This window comes from Calidris pugnax, unplaced genomic scaffold, assembly GCF_001431845.1.
Source record: "Calidris pugnax isolate Ruff unplaced genomic scaffold, ASM143184v1 scaffold95, whole genome shotgun sequence".
Lineage (NCBI taxonomy): Eukaryota > Metazoa > Chordata > Aves > Charadriiformes > Scolopacidae > Calidris > Calidris pugnax.
The window spans coordinates 6,319,100-6,336,983 of NW_015090885.1; the positions used below are offsets into that span (position 1 = coordinate 6,319,100).

Below are 17,884 nucleotides of genomic sequence, written 5' to 3' on the forward strand. Positions count from 1 at the left end.
ACCATCAGGATACTAAAACTACATCCAAACAAGCTAGCCAAAAAACCCAACAGTTCGGGGCTCTCCCTATAGCGATTAAAGGATTACAAAAACAAAAAGCTACTCTTACTGTCTGAACACTTTTAAAATATCACCATATTTTCACATTTGAGGGGCCATCATTGCCTTTTTTTCCCACCCACTGAGCGACAAGATGCTTCCCCCCCGTTTTCCCTCTGCCAACTAGCAATGGTAATGCTAATGCAATTTAGTGCTTAGTGCATCTACTCCTGAAATCTATATGGGCAGGGAGATCTGGATATCCTCAGCACAGCACTGTATGTATTTTTGTCTCCTTAGTCAAGCATGCAATGATGTGTTTAACAGAACTATTACTGTCCTAGATCTCTGTCAACACAATGGAGCAATCAGACCAGTGATCCAGTGTCAGTGATAAAAATCACTGGATCATTTGTCTTGTTAAATAATCGCTGCTTTCTTCCTTTCTCTTGATCTTTCCATGCTATTTTAATAAACAATGTACAGAAAAGCTTCACTTCTGTCACTGATTCACAAGCCACTTTTACAGGGAAGGTGCAGCTGTTTATGCTATGGGACAACCCTATGTTAACGAGAGAGCAGCGGGAAGGTTTGGGGTGCGCAAGGGTTAAATACAATGTTTATTTAAGAAATATGAAAACCAGAAGCAATCTGAAGTGAGCTAAGGATGCAATGAAATCTAGGTCTAATCGTCTAAGAGGTTTCAGTCAATCTTTCCATACCATCATACCCATTTCCCCCAAAATAAAAACTCGAAAAATTATGCTACACATTTTCTATTGACTTAGATGTAAACAGGCCAGCTATCCAAACAGCACTCTAGGTTCTTCTGAAACGCATCCTCATTTAGTTTGGCTTACTCAATTTCTGCTCCCAAAGTATCACAGCACTGCTGCAGTTACAAGCTATGACCCCAGCCCATCAATAACACTCACCAGTCCGTTGGATTGCCACAGTTGCTATCTCCACGCTCTTCTCCTGAATCTTCTGCCATGAGCTATCTGCCCCTCTCACCCATTCGCTCACAAGACACCTGTAGGCACCCCCATCCACCGACGAGGCCTGGGATACAGATAACCGATAGGTGTCATTTGCTCCTGTGTCCAGGCGGATATCTCCATTACGGTAGCGCTCTTCATAGCCAGGACCCGGATGGAATTTGCCCTCATGAGTCAAAGATAGGATGTCCCGCCAAGTCGATCCACTTTTGATCTGCCAAGTCACATGCAGGTGAGTGTGCTCCGGTGAGGTGGTAATTGCTGAGCAACGCAACTTGAAAGAGTCACCCTCAGACAGCCTGAGAGACATCGAGGAACGTCCCTTTGAACCACTCACTGATAAGCCATCGGAAATCACTATTAAAAAAAAAAGGACCAAAAGACACAAGCATCGTAAAACAGAATCAAGAACACCCACACTGACCTGTTCAGATATGAGGCAGTAAAACTACCACAGAGCAACACCTGGCTAATAATTCCTTCTTCCACACATAAATATATTCCAGGAACAAGGAAATTCAGCTAGAAATCCATTAAAGGAAGTGCTCCATTTTAAACAAACCAAGATAATCATTCAAATTCATTTATCCTTCCACTAGCTTTAGTTTCTTACCCAAATACCATCATTCTGCCTATTCCCATCCAGAACCATCTTGATTTTCACAGGAGTAAAAGATAAGACACTTAAAAAACTTTATCTCCCAAGTTACTACCGAAGAACCCTAAATGCAAGAGTAAAGCTAGGGCATGACTGCAGTATCAACATGCTAGAGGGGAAAAGGAAGATTACCTCCTTCATACAGAAAGATCCCTAAATGACACTATAAATAAGAGAGAGAAGACAGGCTACGTTTTTTTACCTTAAGTTTGCCTCTCTACCCAGAGGCTTAGGGACATTAAACATTTGCAGACATCTTCAGAAAACCTACTGCTTAGTTTTTCCATTTTTATTTACATATTTACTAGACAGAAAAAAGGAAAATGGTGTTTATAGTAAACAGCCTCTCTTCACTTCTTCACCTCACTTGCCTTTGCTACCATAGCTCCCAATTTTTGATTTTGGCATTACATGAATTAAACAGGAACAAGGAGAAGAAAAAGAAAAAAACAATATCACAATGCTTACAAGCAACAGAAATTCAACATTCTTAATGGTACATCTATAATCAATATTAAAAAAAAAAATAGAGCACACCTCACTCTTCAGAAATACCTTTCACTTGGACCTCTGCATCATAATTTCCCTGAACGGTGGCATCAGTGCTGGGCGTGGAGCATTTGTATGTCCCTTGGTCAGTTGGCTGGATGTTTCTAATCACAAGTTCCACAGCATCGTTGCTGCTCCGTCTCAGTTTGATATCCCCGTTGCCCACGCGTTTTTGGTACTCCTCAGAGGTGAATGTAGAATCCCAGGTACTCACTATCCGCATGAAGTCAGTCTCCCGGGAGAACTCCCAGTCAAAGTTCTGTTCACTGGGTCCATCATAGTCACTAACGCTGCAAGGGATCACCACCTCCGTGCCCAGGACTCGAATAAGAGGGCCTTTGGGCACCCTCACAACACGCCCTCTGCAGAAAGCTAAGCAGGAGAACAGAGAGAAAACACACAGTTAACAGAGGAATTAACAGGACAGACTTTCACAAAAAAAAAAAAAAAAAAAAAAAAAAAAAAAAAAAAAAAGAGTCTTTTTTGCTACTAGGGAGAGTCAAAACTGTTACAACACAATTCTGAGCCTTCAGGGTCCCAGCTCCACCCCTGCAAAGCCTAATTAGCAATAACGAGGCAAGAATGAACAGCACCAAAGGACTCTGCGAGGCAACACAGGTATCACCAAGCTGAACCCTTCTCCCTTGCTGGAAACGGAGGGGCAGGCAACTTACTTCTGAAATTCAAAAAAAAAAAAAAAAAAAAAAAAAAAAAATAGAACAAGGTTGGACACTTCACTCTGCAGAAAGCTAGGAGCTAGGACTAGTAAGAGCAGTATTTGCCATTAACATTTAATCTCACTGGAGCAGGAGCCCCTAAACATACCATTTTTAGTGTGGGCAATCTTTGTTTCATTGCTTATTTAGTAATGCATTAAGTAACGACATACTGAAGGAGAGAAAATTGTAAGGAGGAAAAAAAAAAAAAAAAAAAGGAGAGACCTAGCCATAGATCCAGTCCGTAGCAATTTCTCTAATACAAGCCAAGTGCTATGTAAGACACTTAAACAACATTAATAAGTGGTTTTCATTACTACAGTGAGAGGATAATCTAATCAGGCATTTTAAGTCTTGCTGACATCAGTAGAGGGTTCGAAGTAGGAAACTAACTCCCCCCTAGCTTGAGGGCCATAAGAGTGGTAAGTTGACATTCTCCAAAAATGAGCATAGCCTCTTCTGCCCTGAAGGGTAACGGCTTCTCTAACACAGGTGAGCTTCCTTGCCTTCCTAATTGATTTAAAGGAAGAAGTGATTTCAACAGACACATTTTGCTTGAAAGCATTTCTGCAACCACACCTGTTTCTAACACACATTTCCTCTTTGGTGGAAGTCCCAGAACACGGGAGCATGAGCAGAGCAGGCTCCCTCCAGAGCAGGGGAACACACAGTGTTCAGACTGTGTTTTCTAGGGCTGGTTCACTAGCAGCATAGAACAACAACAGCAGATCTCTGCACAAGGCTGGCAAAGCAGTACGTTATGCTCCAGGCAAAAGTGTGAACCACTTAAGCTAGCCAAAGAACCTGGCAAAGATGCAGAAGACTCTTCTGGTTGATTTGGCTCTGTAGCCCAAAGAATAATCCCAGCAGCTGCACATGGATTTTGGCAGGTTCTTACTTCCCAAAAGAGCAAACTGCTTTGATTTATAGTTCCAACCAGAGAAATCTTTTCAGAGGGGTACTACCTAAACTCAGCTTCCAAACATGAAAAGCCTACTGTATCCCACCAGCTCCATATCCACAGCAAGTTACTTTAGCAGCCAGGTAGAATAGGAGAAGCCAGAACACTGAAGCACAAATCTTACTAAAAGCAAGTGGCCATAACAACATCTAAAGCAGTTGGACCAAAAGTTTGATCTGAGGTACCACAGAGGCAAAGCCAAATTTAAACAAACAATCTCCCAACACACAAAGTCCAGCAGCCCAAAACTGCTCTAATTCACCAGCTTTGTTGAGAAAACCACCAGCTAGTGACACGAACACCAATTTATACTTGCTGAGCCTTCCCCCCCCCCTCATTCTTGCTGTAGATTAAGGTGTCACTTGCCATCATACCAATGGGTATCCAGGCGTGGGAAAAGAAATTAGTTTTATGAAGAGAAACCATCCACTGGGGAACCTGTTATAAAGTGCAGCTTTTCCCCTATATAGTGGCATGGAGAAGGAAATTGTTCTGGTTTCAGCTAGGAAAGTGTTAATTTTTCTTTCTAGTGATTGCTGTGAAAAGAATGTCAATAATAGCTATTGGTTTAGTTCTTGCTAGGTGATGTTTATACTTTTCAATATACTTTTCAGATTCCCATAGGAGGTGAGAAGGAGCGTAGACAGAAGGAATAGCCAACAAAATACTCCGTACCGTAGACATCATGCTTTCTGTATAAATGGGGGTTGGTCAGGGGTGGGGTGTGGAAATGAGCAATCACTGCTCAGGAAGGTACTAGTTCACTGAGTGGTGAGAGTGACTTGTGTCATTGTTGTTATTGTTATGTTGCTTTTCTGTTACTGTTCTATTAAACTGTCTGTGTCAACCTGTGATGTTTTTTTCCCTTCTTTTCTCCCTCCCCTCCCTGCCCTTCCTAGGGGAAGGGGAAGAACTGCGTGAGCAGCTGCATGGTCCTAGCTACCAGTTGCGGTTAAACCATGACAGATGTGTTAAAGAAGCAAGATTTCTGTGGGCATTTAAAAGCTACACAAGCAGCTATACACACTGAGCACAACTACAAGAGAAAAGCATATTTTTATCCCCAGTTACAGTTCAGCAAACAGCGGAACCAATGAGAGTGCCTTTACCTCCTCAGTTCATAACTCCCAGTATTCTCTTTGCTTTGCAGGCTGCTCACGTGTACAGGCTCAGTCATAACAGTCTGATTTCCTCATTGTCATGACCTTCTGTATTCAACAGTGGTACTTATTAAACTTATTTGTAATGCAGACTGGGGTTAGTCTCTTACCCCTTTACATCCCTCCCAGAAGATGGTTATTATGTACCTGATCAAGTGACTGACTAGTCCTAATAAGGAAGCTGGACTTCTCTGTGCCATTCACATGGGAATCAAAGAGAAAAACCTCCACTGTCAATGTATTGTTTCACAACCAGATGTTTTTAAACGTATCTCTCCAAACACAAGCACCATATAGTGAAATCATTGATACAGAAAAGATAATCAACAAAAAATAAAGCAAGCTGCAGAGGTCCAATATATTTCCTCACTAGGTCTTAAGTTGCAGCCCCATTCAATCCTTCAACTTATCCTCTTACAGAAAGTGGTAACAGCAGCAGGTAAGCTCTAAAGCATCGCTGCCTGACAGCCACACCACCTTCCAACAGGCCGCGGTGAGAAGTCAGCTCAGGATCCTCACTGAGAGCACTCCTCAAACGCCGAGTCTCTCTAGAAAATACTCCCCTGTGACACTAAAACAAGAAGACAACGCTGTTGTGCATGTGTCTTCAGCTGTAGACCCACATACCGTGCACTGCACTAATCCAATCTAGAGGTGATAAAGGCATGACTAATGTGGCGAGAGCTGCACATTTGTGTTTGAGATTAGCACCTACAGATCAGTTTCTCTTCTTCCAAGGTCACTTAAGACCCTTTGACACTAAATGAAGGTAGGGGGTGATTAGCACCTTCATAAGAGAAGGGAGGCCAAAGGGAAAGATAGGGGCACACAGACTTAAACAGATCTGTTCAGAGGTCATTACCCTATTGCTGTAAAGCAATGACTATCCCCCTCCTCACAGCACATTCCCACAAGCAATTCCAGTCTAACAAAGTTGGAAGGAGGGCAGTGAAACAGGCTGCAAGAGGGGAGGAAAAGCCTGTAACAGTTATAACTTTATACTATACAACCAACAGTATTTGTTACTGCTAAGATAAATTAGGCTTCTTGTGAGGGGGGAGCACACAGCAACATCTTCACAAGAGAATGAGAACTTACTGCAGAGCATCAGCGATGCCCTGCCCACAGGTAAGGAGAAACATGCACAGAGCAGACACTCCAAAGGTGAGCTGCATTTCTAGGTGACCCAAGAGGCTCAGTATCTAGCAAGCTGTGAACTCAGGATTCTGCCTTTTCTCCTGCAGCAGTCAACAGCAAGAGTGTCCCTGGATTCTAAACAAGGTACTATGTTCTTTGCTGTGCATTAGGGATTAACATTTCATGTAGCTGTAGCTCTGTGCCTTCTGCTACAGACACTGATCTTGGCAAGAGGAGAGCTCCATTCTACTCTGGCAGATAAATGAGGAGCTTTTACAAATATTTTATTCTTGCAGCGCCCTGTGTTACTCGCATACACCCCCTGCATCTTCCCGGAGCAATCGAAGCTCAGCTTTCATTATATGAGAGCCTCAAACTCTGTAAATTTGTTGGAAACATTTATTTTTCATGACGCCTAATATATTTCACTGTTAATATAAGGTGACATGTTCTTAATGAATTCACTTGAATCCCATTTAACTGTAGAAACAGATGGGGCAGGACAGAACAGTGTATACACTACTGACAGAAAACAACAGAACTCTGACAATTCAGTATTTTTCAGTATCACTGAGACCACCAAAGATGTATACTTAGCAGGAACTCAATAACTGGCTCTGTATCATAAACTGTAATGCTGGATATTCAAACCTGCCTGAGCACAAGATTAATTGTCTAAATACAATAATTTTTTTTTTCAGAGTTACCAGACCACCAGATAAAATTGCAAGGAACTATTTTCCAAAACAAAATGTAAAGGTGCCTCTGTAAGGAGGCCAGCACACAAACACAAGGGATGGGACTTGTTCCTTGGGCTCATTAGACAGGTGACAAGTACCACCAGACAACACCCAAAAAGTAGGGCAACCACAAAGCCTTCATGGCTGTTTGTCAAGCATCTGATTAGAGGATTCTCCCAAGGGAACACATGAAATACTTCACCAGGAACACTTGCAAAGTGTGGCTCACAGTAGAATAGTAGACTGGGGCTTGCATATTAATAACCCAGAGACAAGACATAGCCTAGGCAGTTTTGAACTAGTGTTTGTTCCCTAGCAATAGTCCATGAAGTATTTAAAATCATTTGTCCCATCACCTAGATGCACAATCTCACTGTTGTCATTAAACTAAATCCTTCCAGAGAGGAGAACAAGGAAAGCAGATGACTGAATAGATAGGTTGTGAAGTCAATCCGAGTACATCAAATAGCAAGATGTCATTTTTAGGATAACCAAGAAAACAAGGCAGCGAAATTGTACAGGATCTACAGAACGGGTGGTCTGTTTAAATTCTCAACAAGCTATGCAACTCCTCAAGGAAAGGGCTGGAGAAGATTTCCTCTTGCATTAGGGACATTGCTATAGATGAGGAAGGTCTTCTAGGAGGTTCATTTTCACACAGGTTTTGCATCTATGTATCATTTATGAAAGAACAAGACGAGAAGTAATCTGTGGAGTTGCCCACAAGGCTGAGATACCATCGCAAAGAACCCACTTCTGCTTCAGCACTCTTACAGAAGGTGTTTCCTCCAGCCTGAGCTAGACAGCTCTATCTAATAAGAAAACATGTTCTCTTAGCAGCCCAGAGAAGGAGGTCGACTCTCTACGTCCGCCAGGCAAAGGAAAATGCAATGTGACATGCAGTAGGAAGCCAATTAAAGCCAAAAAAGTAAGAGCTGAAGAATGAGTAAATTGGCTCAGACGAAGCACTCGAGCCTCTGCATCAGAAAGACTTAGAACACACAGTCCAACTCCTCAACCAAGGCAGTCACAGGAGACACAGCGACAACTTTGCTGATGCCTTTCATCTCCAAAGAGCTTTCCAAACAAAAGGTTGTTTCATTTGCCAACTAAACATTACCACATCTGGGAAGGAAATACGGCAGCCCTTTCAAATTCACAACAGTTTATGACAGGAAAAAAATACTGCAGCCAACTTTGCAAATGGTGGTAACCATTTTCCTTCCTGAACTCTTCCATTTATTTTCAATTGAGGCACCACTTTACTGCAGCACTGTGTAAATGAGGAGGTTGCACAGGGACAACCCTTCTTGTGCCGCTCTGGAGAATAAGCAGTGGATTCCCCGCCATTAAAGCTGTGCACTCTGCCTCCTATTTCTAGCAAAATCCCAAATCTCACACTTCTGTACCGCACCGCTTAGCTACAGTGTTTGTGGTGCATGAAGCCATTTAACAAAAGGGAGAAAAAACCCATATATTTGATTTTTGCATCTTTTTTGTCCCAAAGAGACACGTCCACACAAATACTCTTCCTCCGTTTTGAAAGAACTGATCAGGCTCCCCCTGGGAGGCATTCAGCAACTTCCCTAGGGAGCAGACAGGTGAAGGGACAGACAGCACGCCACGCATTCACAGGCTTTTCTCTGGGGAAGCAGAACCAAAGCATATCAGCATGGGATATTTTAATCCTTATCTCCAATCTTCCTGTTTTCCCTTTGCCTCTCCTCCCAGCTCCAATTATCATCAGACAGCTACACATCAAGAATATCATCTGCAACTATCTGGGAGAGAAAGAACAAGTTACAACAAACATGCCTGCAATGTTTGAAAACCTTTAAATACTGGTAATGCAATTTTTATTTTTAATATCTAATATGATTTTCCTGGAAGTGGAACGTTTACACGAACAGCATGTTGCTTTGGGATTTCCCCCCCTTTTTAAATGCAATCAATTAAATTTTCTATCCTACACTGTATATGCATGAGAGGAAAAGTCAGAGAGATTAAGCAGAAGAAAAGGAATTTCTTTAAGTACCAGGAATGCAGCTAATGAAGTTTCTTTACTGGTCTCAAAAAGCAAAGAAAAAGTCTTAAGTGAGATGTCTTACCATTCCTGCTCAACACATGACAGTATCATACTATTCTTTCCATGCTGTAGGGGCTGGGATCTACGCTAAATCAAGTGTTAGGCTCTTGCTACTCTTGCCAAATTACAAAATTTAGATTACTCTAATCAGCAGAAGCAACCTGCACCTTACAACCACAAGGCACACACAGGGAGGGAACAAGAGACTCCTTTAAAAGAGACAAAATTTGATTCCTTGTGTCAAAGCTGTAATCACCACAGTAGCCCAGAATCACCTAAAGCACACAGGGCTCCCTCCGTAACTTGCAAGGCAACAGTACCGTTACACCTCCCTGTCTGCAATACTCCCTACCTAAAAAAAGACTGATAAATTTTTATGGGTTGAAAGATCTGCAGCACATTATCTGAAGATATCAGAGATTGAGAATGAAAAAGTCCACGAGAGAGACATTTACATTGTTCTTTCCCAGGCGGCTAGGATTCTTTTTTTAGATAATGTAGAGCTCTTATCAAAAGGAATTAGCCTGGGTGTAATTGCTTAAAACCCATTATCTCGATCAGGATGAAGAAACGCATACTGCATCTTAAGCGAAGCCTCAGAAATGCTATCAAACTGCAAGGCTGCTGGATTGCTCTAATCTCCATGCCAGCTGCGAGAGATACCTCGGAAAATCTACACCTCCAGCACTGGGTGAAAAAGCAAGCACCTTCCCAGTTGGACCCAATCTGTATCATGTGGATTAAGATACACATGAAAGGATTAAAGCAACATGTTTTGCAGCATAGTAATGACCTGCTGTCTTCCCCATTCACCCCCTTCACCCACCACCCCCAAGAAAAGGAATTTCAAATGTACCTAAGCAAACCACAAGGCTTTTACTAGGACACAGTTCTTAGTTATCATAGACCCACTGAATGTTTGGGGTTGGAAGAGACCTTTAAAGATCATCTAGTTCCAACCCCCTGCAATGGGCAGGGACACCTCCCACTAGATCAGGTTGCTCAAAGCTCCAGCCAATCTGACCTTGAACACTTCCAATGATGGGGCATCCACAACTTCTCTGGGCAACCTGTTCCAGTGTTTCACCACCCTCTTGTAAAAGAGTTTCTTCCTTATGTCCAATCTAAACCTATCCTCTTCACTTTAAAATTGTTTCCCTTTGCCCTGTTGTTACAGGCTTTGGAAAAAAAGTCTGTCTCCATCTTTCTTATAAGCCACATTTCAACATGGAAAGGCCACAATATGGTCTCTCTGGAGCCTTCTATTTTCCAGGCTGAACAACCTCAACTCCATCAGCCTTTCTCTGTAGGAGAGGTGTTCAGGTCCTCCTCTGGACCGGCTCTAACAGATCCATGTCCTTCTTGTGCTGAGGGCTCCAGAGCTGGACACAGTACTCCAGGTAGGGTCTCATGAGAGCAGAGTAGATGGGCAGAATCATCTCCCTCAAACCTGCTGGCCACGCTTCTGATGCAGCCCAGGATACAGTTGGTTTTCTAGGCTGCAAGCACACATTGCCAGTTCATGTCCACTTTCTCATCCACCAGTACCCCCAGACCTTCTCTTCAGGGCTGCTCTGAATTCATCCCACAGCCTGTAGTGATACTGGAGACTGCCCCAACCCAGGCATAGGAACTTGCACTTGGCCTTATTGAACCTTACAAGGTTCACATGGTTCACTCTTCAAGCCTGTCAGGGTCCCTCTAGCAAATCAACTGCACCACTCAGCTTGGTGTTGCCTACAACCTTGCTAAGGGTGCTCTTGGTCCCACTGTCTATGTCACTAACGAAGATATTCAACAGTGCCAGTCTTAATACAGACCATCACTTTCATCTCCACTTGGAAACCAAGCCATTGACTGCAACTCTTTAGATGCAGCCATCCAACCAATTCCTTATCCATTGAACAGCCCATCCATCAAACTTATCTCTCCAATTTAGTGACAAGGATGTTGTGTGGGGCCAATCTGACCTTGAACACTTCCAATGATGGGGCATCCACAACTTCTCTGGGCAACCTGTTCCAGTGTTTCACCACCCTCTTGTAAAAGAGTTTCTTCCTTATGTCCAATCTAAACCTATCCTCTTCACTTTAAAATTGTTTCCCTTTGCCCTGTTGTTACAGGCTTTGGAAAAAAAGTCTGTCTCCATCTTTCTTATAAGCCACATTTCAACATGGAAAGGCCACAATATGGTCTCTCTGGAGCCTTCTATTTTCCAGGCTGAACAACCTCAACTCCATCAGCCTTTCTCTGTAGGAGAGGTGTTCAGGTCCTCCTCTAGACCGGCTCTAACAGATCCATGTCCTTCTTGTGCTGAGGGCTCCAGAGCTGGACACAGTACTCCAGGTAGGGTCTCATGAGAGCAGAGTAGATGGGCAGAATCATCTCCCTCAAACCTGCTGGCCACGCTTCTGATGCAGCCCAGGATACAGTTGGTTTTCTAGGCTGCAAGCACACATTGCCAGTTCATGTCCACTTTCTCATCCACCAGTACCCCCAGACCTTCTCTTCAGGGCTGCTCTGAATTCATCCCACAGCCTGTAGTGATACTGGAGACTGCCCCAACCCAGGCATAGGAACTTGCACTTGGCCTTATTGAACCTTACAAGGTTCACATGGTTCACTCTTCAAGCCTGTCAGGGTCCCTCTAGCAAATCAACTGCACCACTCAGCTTGGTGTTGCCTACAACCTTGCTAAGGGTGCTCTTGGTCCCACTGTCTATGTCACTAACGAAGATATTCAACAGTGCCAGTCTTAATACAGACCATCACTTTCATCTCCACTTGGAAACCAAGCCATTGACTGCAACTCTTTAGATGCAGCCATCCAACCAATTCCTTATCCATTGAACAGCCCATCCATCAAACTTATCTCTCCAATTTAGTGACAAGGATGTTGTGTGGGACTTTAATAAAGGCCTTTGAGAAGTCAAGATAGATGACATCAGTTGCTGTTTCCTTATCCACCAATGCAGTCAATCCATCACAGAAGGCCACCAGATTAGTCAAGTAGTTAAGTTAAGCTATGGTGCATCTTTCCACTTGCAGGAGTCCTTCTGCATAGCTGCTAGATGTTTGCTGCTTTATATGGTTCGTCACCTAAGTTCCATCTGTCATTAGCAGAGAGAAGTTCTCTGAAAACTTCTCTCCCACTGTTGTTCATAGTTAGAGCCTCGGGAGACAACCACCTGAGCTCAGCAGAAAAACTATGTAGATTTTTCTGTGCCTCTTCCAAACCTTTAAAAAAAAAAAACAAACACCAAAACAAACCAACAAAAAACTCACCACCAAAAGAAAACCCACCACCCTCACTCTAAATGCACAAAACACACCAGCACAATGGGCCAGATGAACACCCAGTGAGTCAGACCTGATCTGTTCTGCCCAATAGAAGTGTCTGGATGATGTTACTTTAGATAAATACATAGTAATTGGCAAGTTCAGATCTAGAAATGCCAGTCAGAAGGCTTTGTTATCTAAGAAGACAGGGACAGTAGCAGAACGATACTTCACCATATAAAATACACTGTGTCACTGCAGATAGTCAGCAGATCGTCTGATCACCGCCCAAGAAGATCTATTTTGGAAAAACCTATCTCACAAGAAGGAAAGCCTCCTTCTGCCATGTTTTTCTGCTAAGGCAACTGCAATGGGCAGAACTGCCTCTCTTGCGCGATGGGGAATAAAGCACTGTTCACCTGTTCAGCTCCACCCTTTTGAAGACCAGCTGATTGGCATCACCCAAGCACAAACCCTATTTCAATTTTCTGCCAGAATGAGCCACAGGAAGTTCCTGTAAGTGCTTCTGTGGATTATTCCTGCTACAAGACAAGGAGAAGAGATAGTAAAACTATAGTGAAAGCTTGTAACGCAGAAAGCAGGTTGCATATGCAGTACTAATTAGTTTAAAACACTACTGCCAGCTGCTGACAGCACAGATCCCACTGTGCACCACTGCTTCCCAGTCATGGGGAGAGGTACGCTACTGGAAGGTAGAGCAAGGCATACAGCAGATAGAGGGGAAAGGAGAAGCCATATAAACCTTTCCTAGCCCTGCAAAGCAGAAGGCTAGTCTGTCAAACACTTTAAAATTGTTTCCCTTTGCCCTGTTGTTACAGGCTTTGGAAAAAAAGTCTGTCTCCATCTTTCTTATAAGCCACATTTCAACATGGAAAGGCCACAATATGGTCTCTCTGGAGCCTTCTATTTTCCAGGCTGAACAACCTCAACTCCATCAGCCTTTCTCTGTAGGAGAGGTGTTCAGGTCCTCCTCTGGACCGGCTCTAACAGATCCATGTCCTTCTTGTGCTGAGGGCTCCAGAGCTGGACACAGTACTCCAGGTAGGGTCTCATGAGAGCAGAGTAGATGGGCAGAATCATCTCCCTCAAACCTGCTGGCCACGCTTCTGATGCAGCCCAGGATACAGTTGGTTTTCTAGGCTGCAAGCACACATTGCCAGTTCATGTCCACTTTCTCATCCACCAGTACCCCCAGACCTTCTCTTCAGGGCTGCTCTGAATTCATCCCACAGCCTGTAGTGATACTGGAGACTGCCCCAACCCAGGCATAGGAACTTGCACTTGGCCTTATTGAACCTTACAAGGTTCACATGGTTCACTCTTCAAGCCTGTCAGGGTCCCTCTAGCAAATCAACTGCACCACTCAGCTTGGTGTTGCCTACAACCTTGCTAAGGGTGCTCTTGGTCCCACTGTCTATGTCACTAACGAAGATATTCAACAGTGCCAGTCTTAATACAGACCATCACTTTCATCTCCACTTGGAAACCAAGCCATTGACTGCAACTCTTTAGATGCAGCCATCCAACCAATTCCTTATCCATTGAACAGCCCATCCATCAAACTTATCTCTCCAATTTAGTGACAAGGATGTTGTGTGGGACTTTAATAAAGGCCTTTGAGAAGTCAAGATAGATGACATCAGTTGCTGTTTCCTTATCCACCAATGCAGTCAATCCATCACAGAAGGCCACCAGATTAGTCAAGTAGTTAAGTTAAGCTATGGTGCATCTTTCCACTTGCAGGAGTCCTTCTGCATAGCTGCTAGATGTTTGCTGCTTTATATGGTTCGTCACCTAAGTTCCATCTGTCATTAGCAGAGAGAAGTTCTCTGAAAACTTCTCTCCCACTGTTGTTCATAGTTAGAGCCTCGGGAGACAACCACCTGAGCTCAGCAGAAAAACTATGTAGATTTTTCTGTGCCTCTTCCAAACCTTTAAAAAAAAAAAACAAACACCAAAACAAACCAACAAAAAACTCACCACCAAAAGAAAACCCACCACCCTCACTCTAAATGCACAAAACACACCAGCACAATGGGCCAGATGAACACCCAGTGAGTCAGACCTGATCTGTTCTGCCCAATAGAAGTGTCTGGATGATGTTACTTTAGATAAATACATAGTAATTGGCAAGTTCAGATCTAGAAATGCCAGTCAGAAGGCTTTGTTATCTAAGAAGACAGGGACAGTAGCAGAACGATACTTCACCATATAAAATACACTGTGTCACTGCAGATAGTCAGCAGATCGTCTGATCACCGCCCAAGAAGATCTATTTTGGAAAAACCTATCTCACAAGAAGGAAAGCCTCCTTCTGCCATGTTTTTCTGCTAAGGCAACTGCAATGGGCAGAACTGCCTCTCTTGCGCGATGGGGAATAAAGCACTGTTCACCTGTTCAGCTCCACCCTTTTGAAGACCAGCTGATTGGCATCACCCAAGCACAAACCCTATTTCAATTTTCTGCCAGAATGAGCCACAGGAAGTTCCTGTAAGTGCTTCTGTGGATTATTCCTGCTACAAGACAAGGAGAAGAGATAGTAAAACTATAGTGAAAGCTTGTAACGCAGAAAGCAGGTTGCATATGCAGTACTAATTAGTTTAAAACACTACTGCCAGCTGCTGACAGCACAGATCCCACTGTGCACCACTGCTTCCCAGTCATGGGGAGAGGTACGCTACTGGAAGGTAGAGCAAGGCATACAGCAGATAGAGGGGAAAGGAGAAGCCATATAAACCTTTCCTAGCCCTGCAAAGCAGAAGGCTAGTCTGTCAAACAGAGAATGGTGGCACTACTGGTCCAAACGGAGCAAACATCTAAGAAGCAGAGATAATACTAAAGATCGGGCTTTAGATTCCTCTGAATGTCAAACAACTCCATCACATATGATCTCCATTTCCTTTCCCTACCACTGACTGGCAGTTGAAGATAAAAGGCTGTATCTAAAGAACTAGTTTTGATAAGTCTCCCAAATGCAGTTGGGAGCAAAAAGGGAAGGAGAGAAAAAACACAAATGCAAGAGCCAACATGATGCTTCTTCCCAGGTCTCACCTGAAACACCTGCCCCTGCTAACAACCTTCATTTACTTTCCTCCAGAGAGTCTCACAGAACTCCATTTTTACCCAACTCTGCCAGAGCAGCCCGTTTGGGTTACCTGGTCACATCTGACCCAAAAAGTCCAGGGACTCCAGAAGTGGTATTTAGACTCCCACACAGGACAGGTGATTTTCTGTTGTTCTGCCTCAGAAGCAATTCGTGTTGCCAGAGTAGAGGTTCAATATGTTACATTCTAAGGAAAACAGCTGACAAAGCAGTAAAGCCCACAGCTCAAAGCTGAAGAGCTAGCAACAGTTGGAAGCAGGGCTACAAATGTTTGCAGAAATGCTATCTGAAGTATCTTCACATTTTCTGCAGTGGAGAGGAAGGACACAGGTTGAAAACCAGACACAGGTTAAATTCAAAATCAAGAGGAGTACACACATTTACCAATATTTTTAAGAAGTCCTCGAACTGGAATACACAGAATTAAAATCAGTGCTGTTCTATCATTAACTTCTACTCGCTATCTTAAATAAAGCAGTTGGAACTGAACAGAGCAGTTCAAATCCACTCACTCTATACTGCAATTTTCTCCAGGCAGAGACCAACCATTTTCTTTGCTCTGCACAGAATGCAGCACACCACTAGGATCAAACTGAACTTTCTTTGGATTTAACTGGAGAAAGCAATCAGACTAGTATATATCATTTCAAAATCTTCATCTACATTAAAATAATACATCAAGTATAAAAATCCAAGACAAGACAAAAAAATCCAGATCTCAGACAAGATCATGTTCTACTATAAAAGCTAATATATTTTTTCAACCAGCATGGTTTTAAACCGGACACAGGATCTAGCAGAGGTGAGAAAGATGGGAAGCTAGGGAAAAAAAAAAGTATTTTTGCCAAAAGATTTTTTAAAAGATGCACATATAGCAATACCCATGTGTTTCACAAATCTATCTTTTCACAAATTATACATTTTAAAAAAGGCAATCCTGGAATGCTCCCTTCTCCCTCTTCCCAAAACAATTTCCATTATTATCATCCCCTTTTCCTCCCAGAGCAGAAGGTACTGATTCTTATTGGTGTGCAGGAATCATTTGTTTTCCAAGTTATCTTTAGTGTTAGGTAATATCCAAAAAAAAAAAAACCACTCAAAATGCTTTCAAGTAGAAGTAGTGCTAAATCCAATATCAAGTCTTTAACTTTTCACTGACAATTATACTCAAAACAAAAAGCAAAACAAACAAACACCAACACCTGTTCTGTTGGGTTTAGTTGGCTTTTTGGGTGGTTGTTTTCCTTTGGTGTTTGGTGGGTTTGTTTGGTTGGGGTTTTACCTTTTTTGGTGTTTGGGTTTGCAGAAGGTTTTGCAGGAGTTGTGGGGTGGGTTTTTTTGCTTAAATTTGGTGGCACTCATCCACTACAATTTAACCCAATACCCCGTCCATACCAGACAAAGTCCTGTCTAAAGCTGTTAAGTCTAAAGGGGATTGGAAAATATGATTGAAAAAGCCACATGCTTTCATAATTCAGATGTTATCAATCTTAACCTTCACTTCCCCAAAAATTGTTTTGGGGATCATTGGAAAAAATCTCAGTACACAGAGCCTACTTTCCCAGCAGGCATTCCACTGGATGAGCAAAGGCATCACGTAGGCTTCAACAAAAACAGCAGTCGAGCAAAGCCCAGTTACAGAAGTCAGCAACCACAATGCCATGCATTAAGGCTTTCAGAGTCTCCGGCTGGGATCCTGAAGAGCAGCTTTACTCTTCAATTGTGTTGTGGGAGATTATGGGAGGAGGTGGCTGGGCAGCAAGGCCACTGGAACTGCTGAACAAGGCAGCATATAGCACTGGCCCACCTTGGCTCCACACTTGACAATTGATTTGGAGCCATAGGAGCCAGTGGAGTGATGATCTCAATGTTTATAGAGTAATCCTTTTCATCTGTAATTTAATTATCTAACAGTCCCACCTTCGCCATAAATAATCTCCAAGCAAGCGGCCACATTAAAAATGCCAACAATAGATGCCCACAGAATGGGTGTTACAGCAGGGGAATGAGTGCCTGTGCCTTGTCAGCATGTGCAGGTAAGTGCAGTAGCACAGCTCTCACCACCTCTCTTGCTGCAGAAGACATACTTGGGCAGATGAACCGACTAGACCAAACTCATGCAGAACAGGAGCAGTTGGAATAGATCACAGGTATTCCTGGTATCAGGCTTAGTGCTCATTTCACTGTGTTACTGTTTCTTTACATAAAGATGAAAACAGAAAGATGCATACAGCTAGGCAAAGAAGCCATAAGCAAATGCAAAGCAGACAGTTAGCTTGTGCTCTATCAACTGGTGCCCCCAGGGCTCAGAAGCCCCCCCCCCCCCGATCCAGGGACCTCATTTGGGCACCTACACCACCACCATATCCATACTGCTGTCTGCAACTTAGAAAACCAGAGACCATTGTTTTCCAACCCCTTCTCTCAAAGCCCATAG

The 17,884-nt window shown here is 43.2% G+C and overlaps 1 protein-coding gene across 1 annotated transcript in view; it reads right to left on the reverse strand.

Moving 5' to 3' along the window:
• The window catches only part of PTGFRN (prostaglandin F2 receptor inhibitor), a 76,820-nt gene that overhangs the window by 37,170 nt on the left and 21,766 nt on the right, over nt 1–17,884 (reverse strand). The window contains exons 2-3 of the mRNA XM_014947427.1: nt 2,251–2,616; nt 975–1,394 (exon numbers count right to left, since the gene is read on the reverse strand). Coding sequence (XP_014802913.1) covers nt 975–1,394; nt 2,251–2,616 — 786 coding nt within the window. The remainder of the gene's footprint in view (nt 1–974; nt 1,395–2,250; nt 2,617–17,884) is intronic.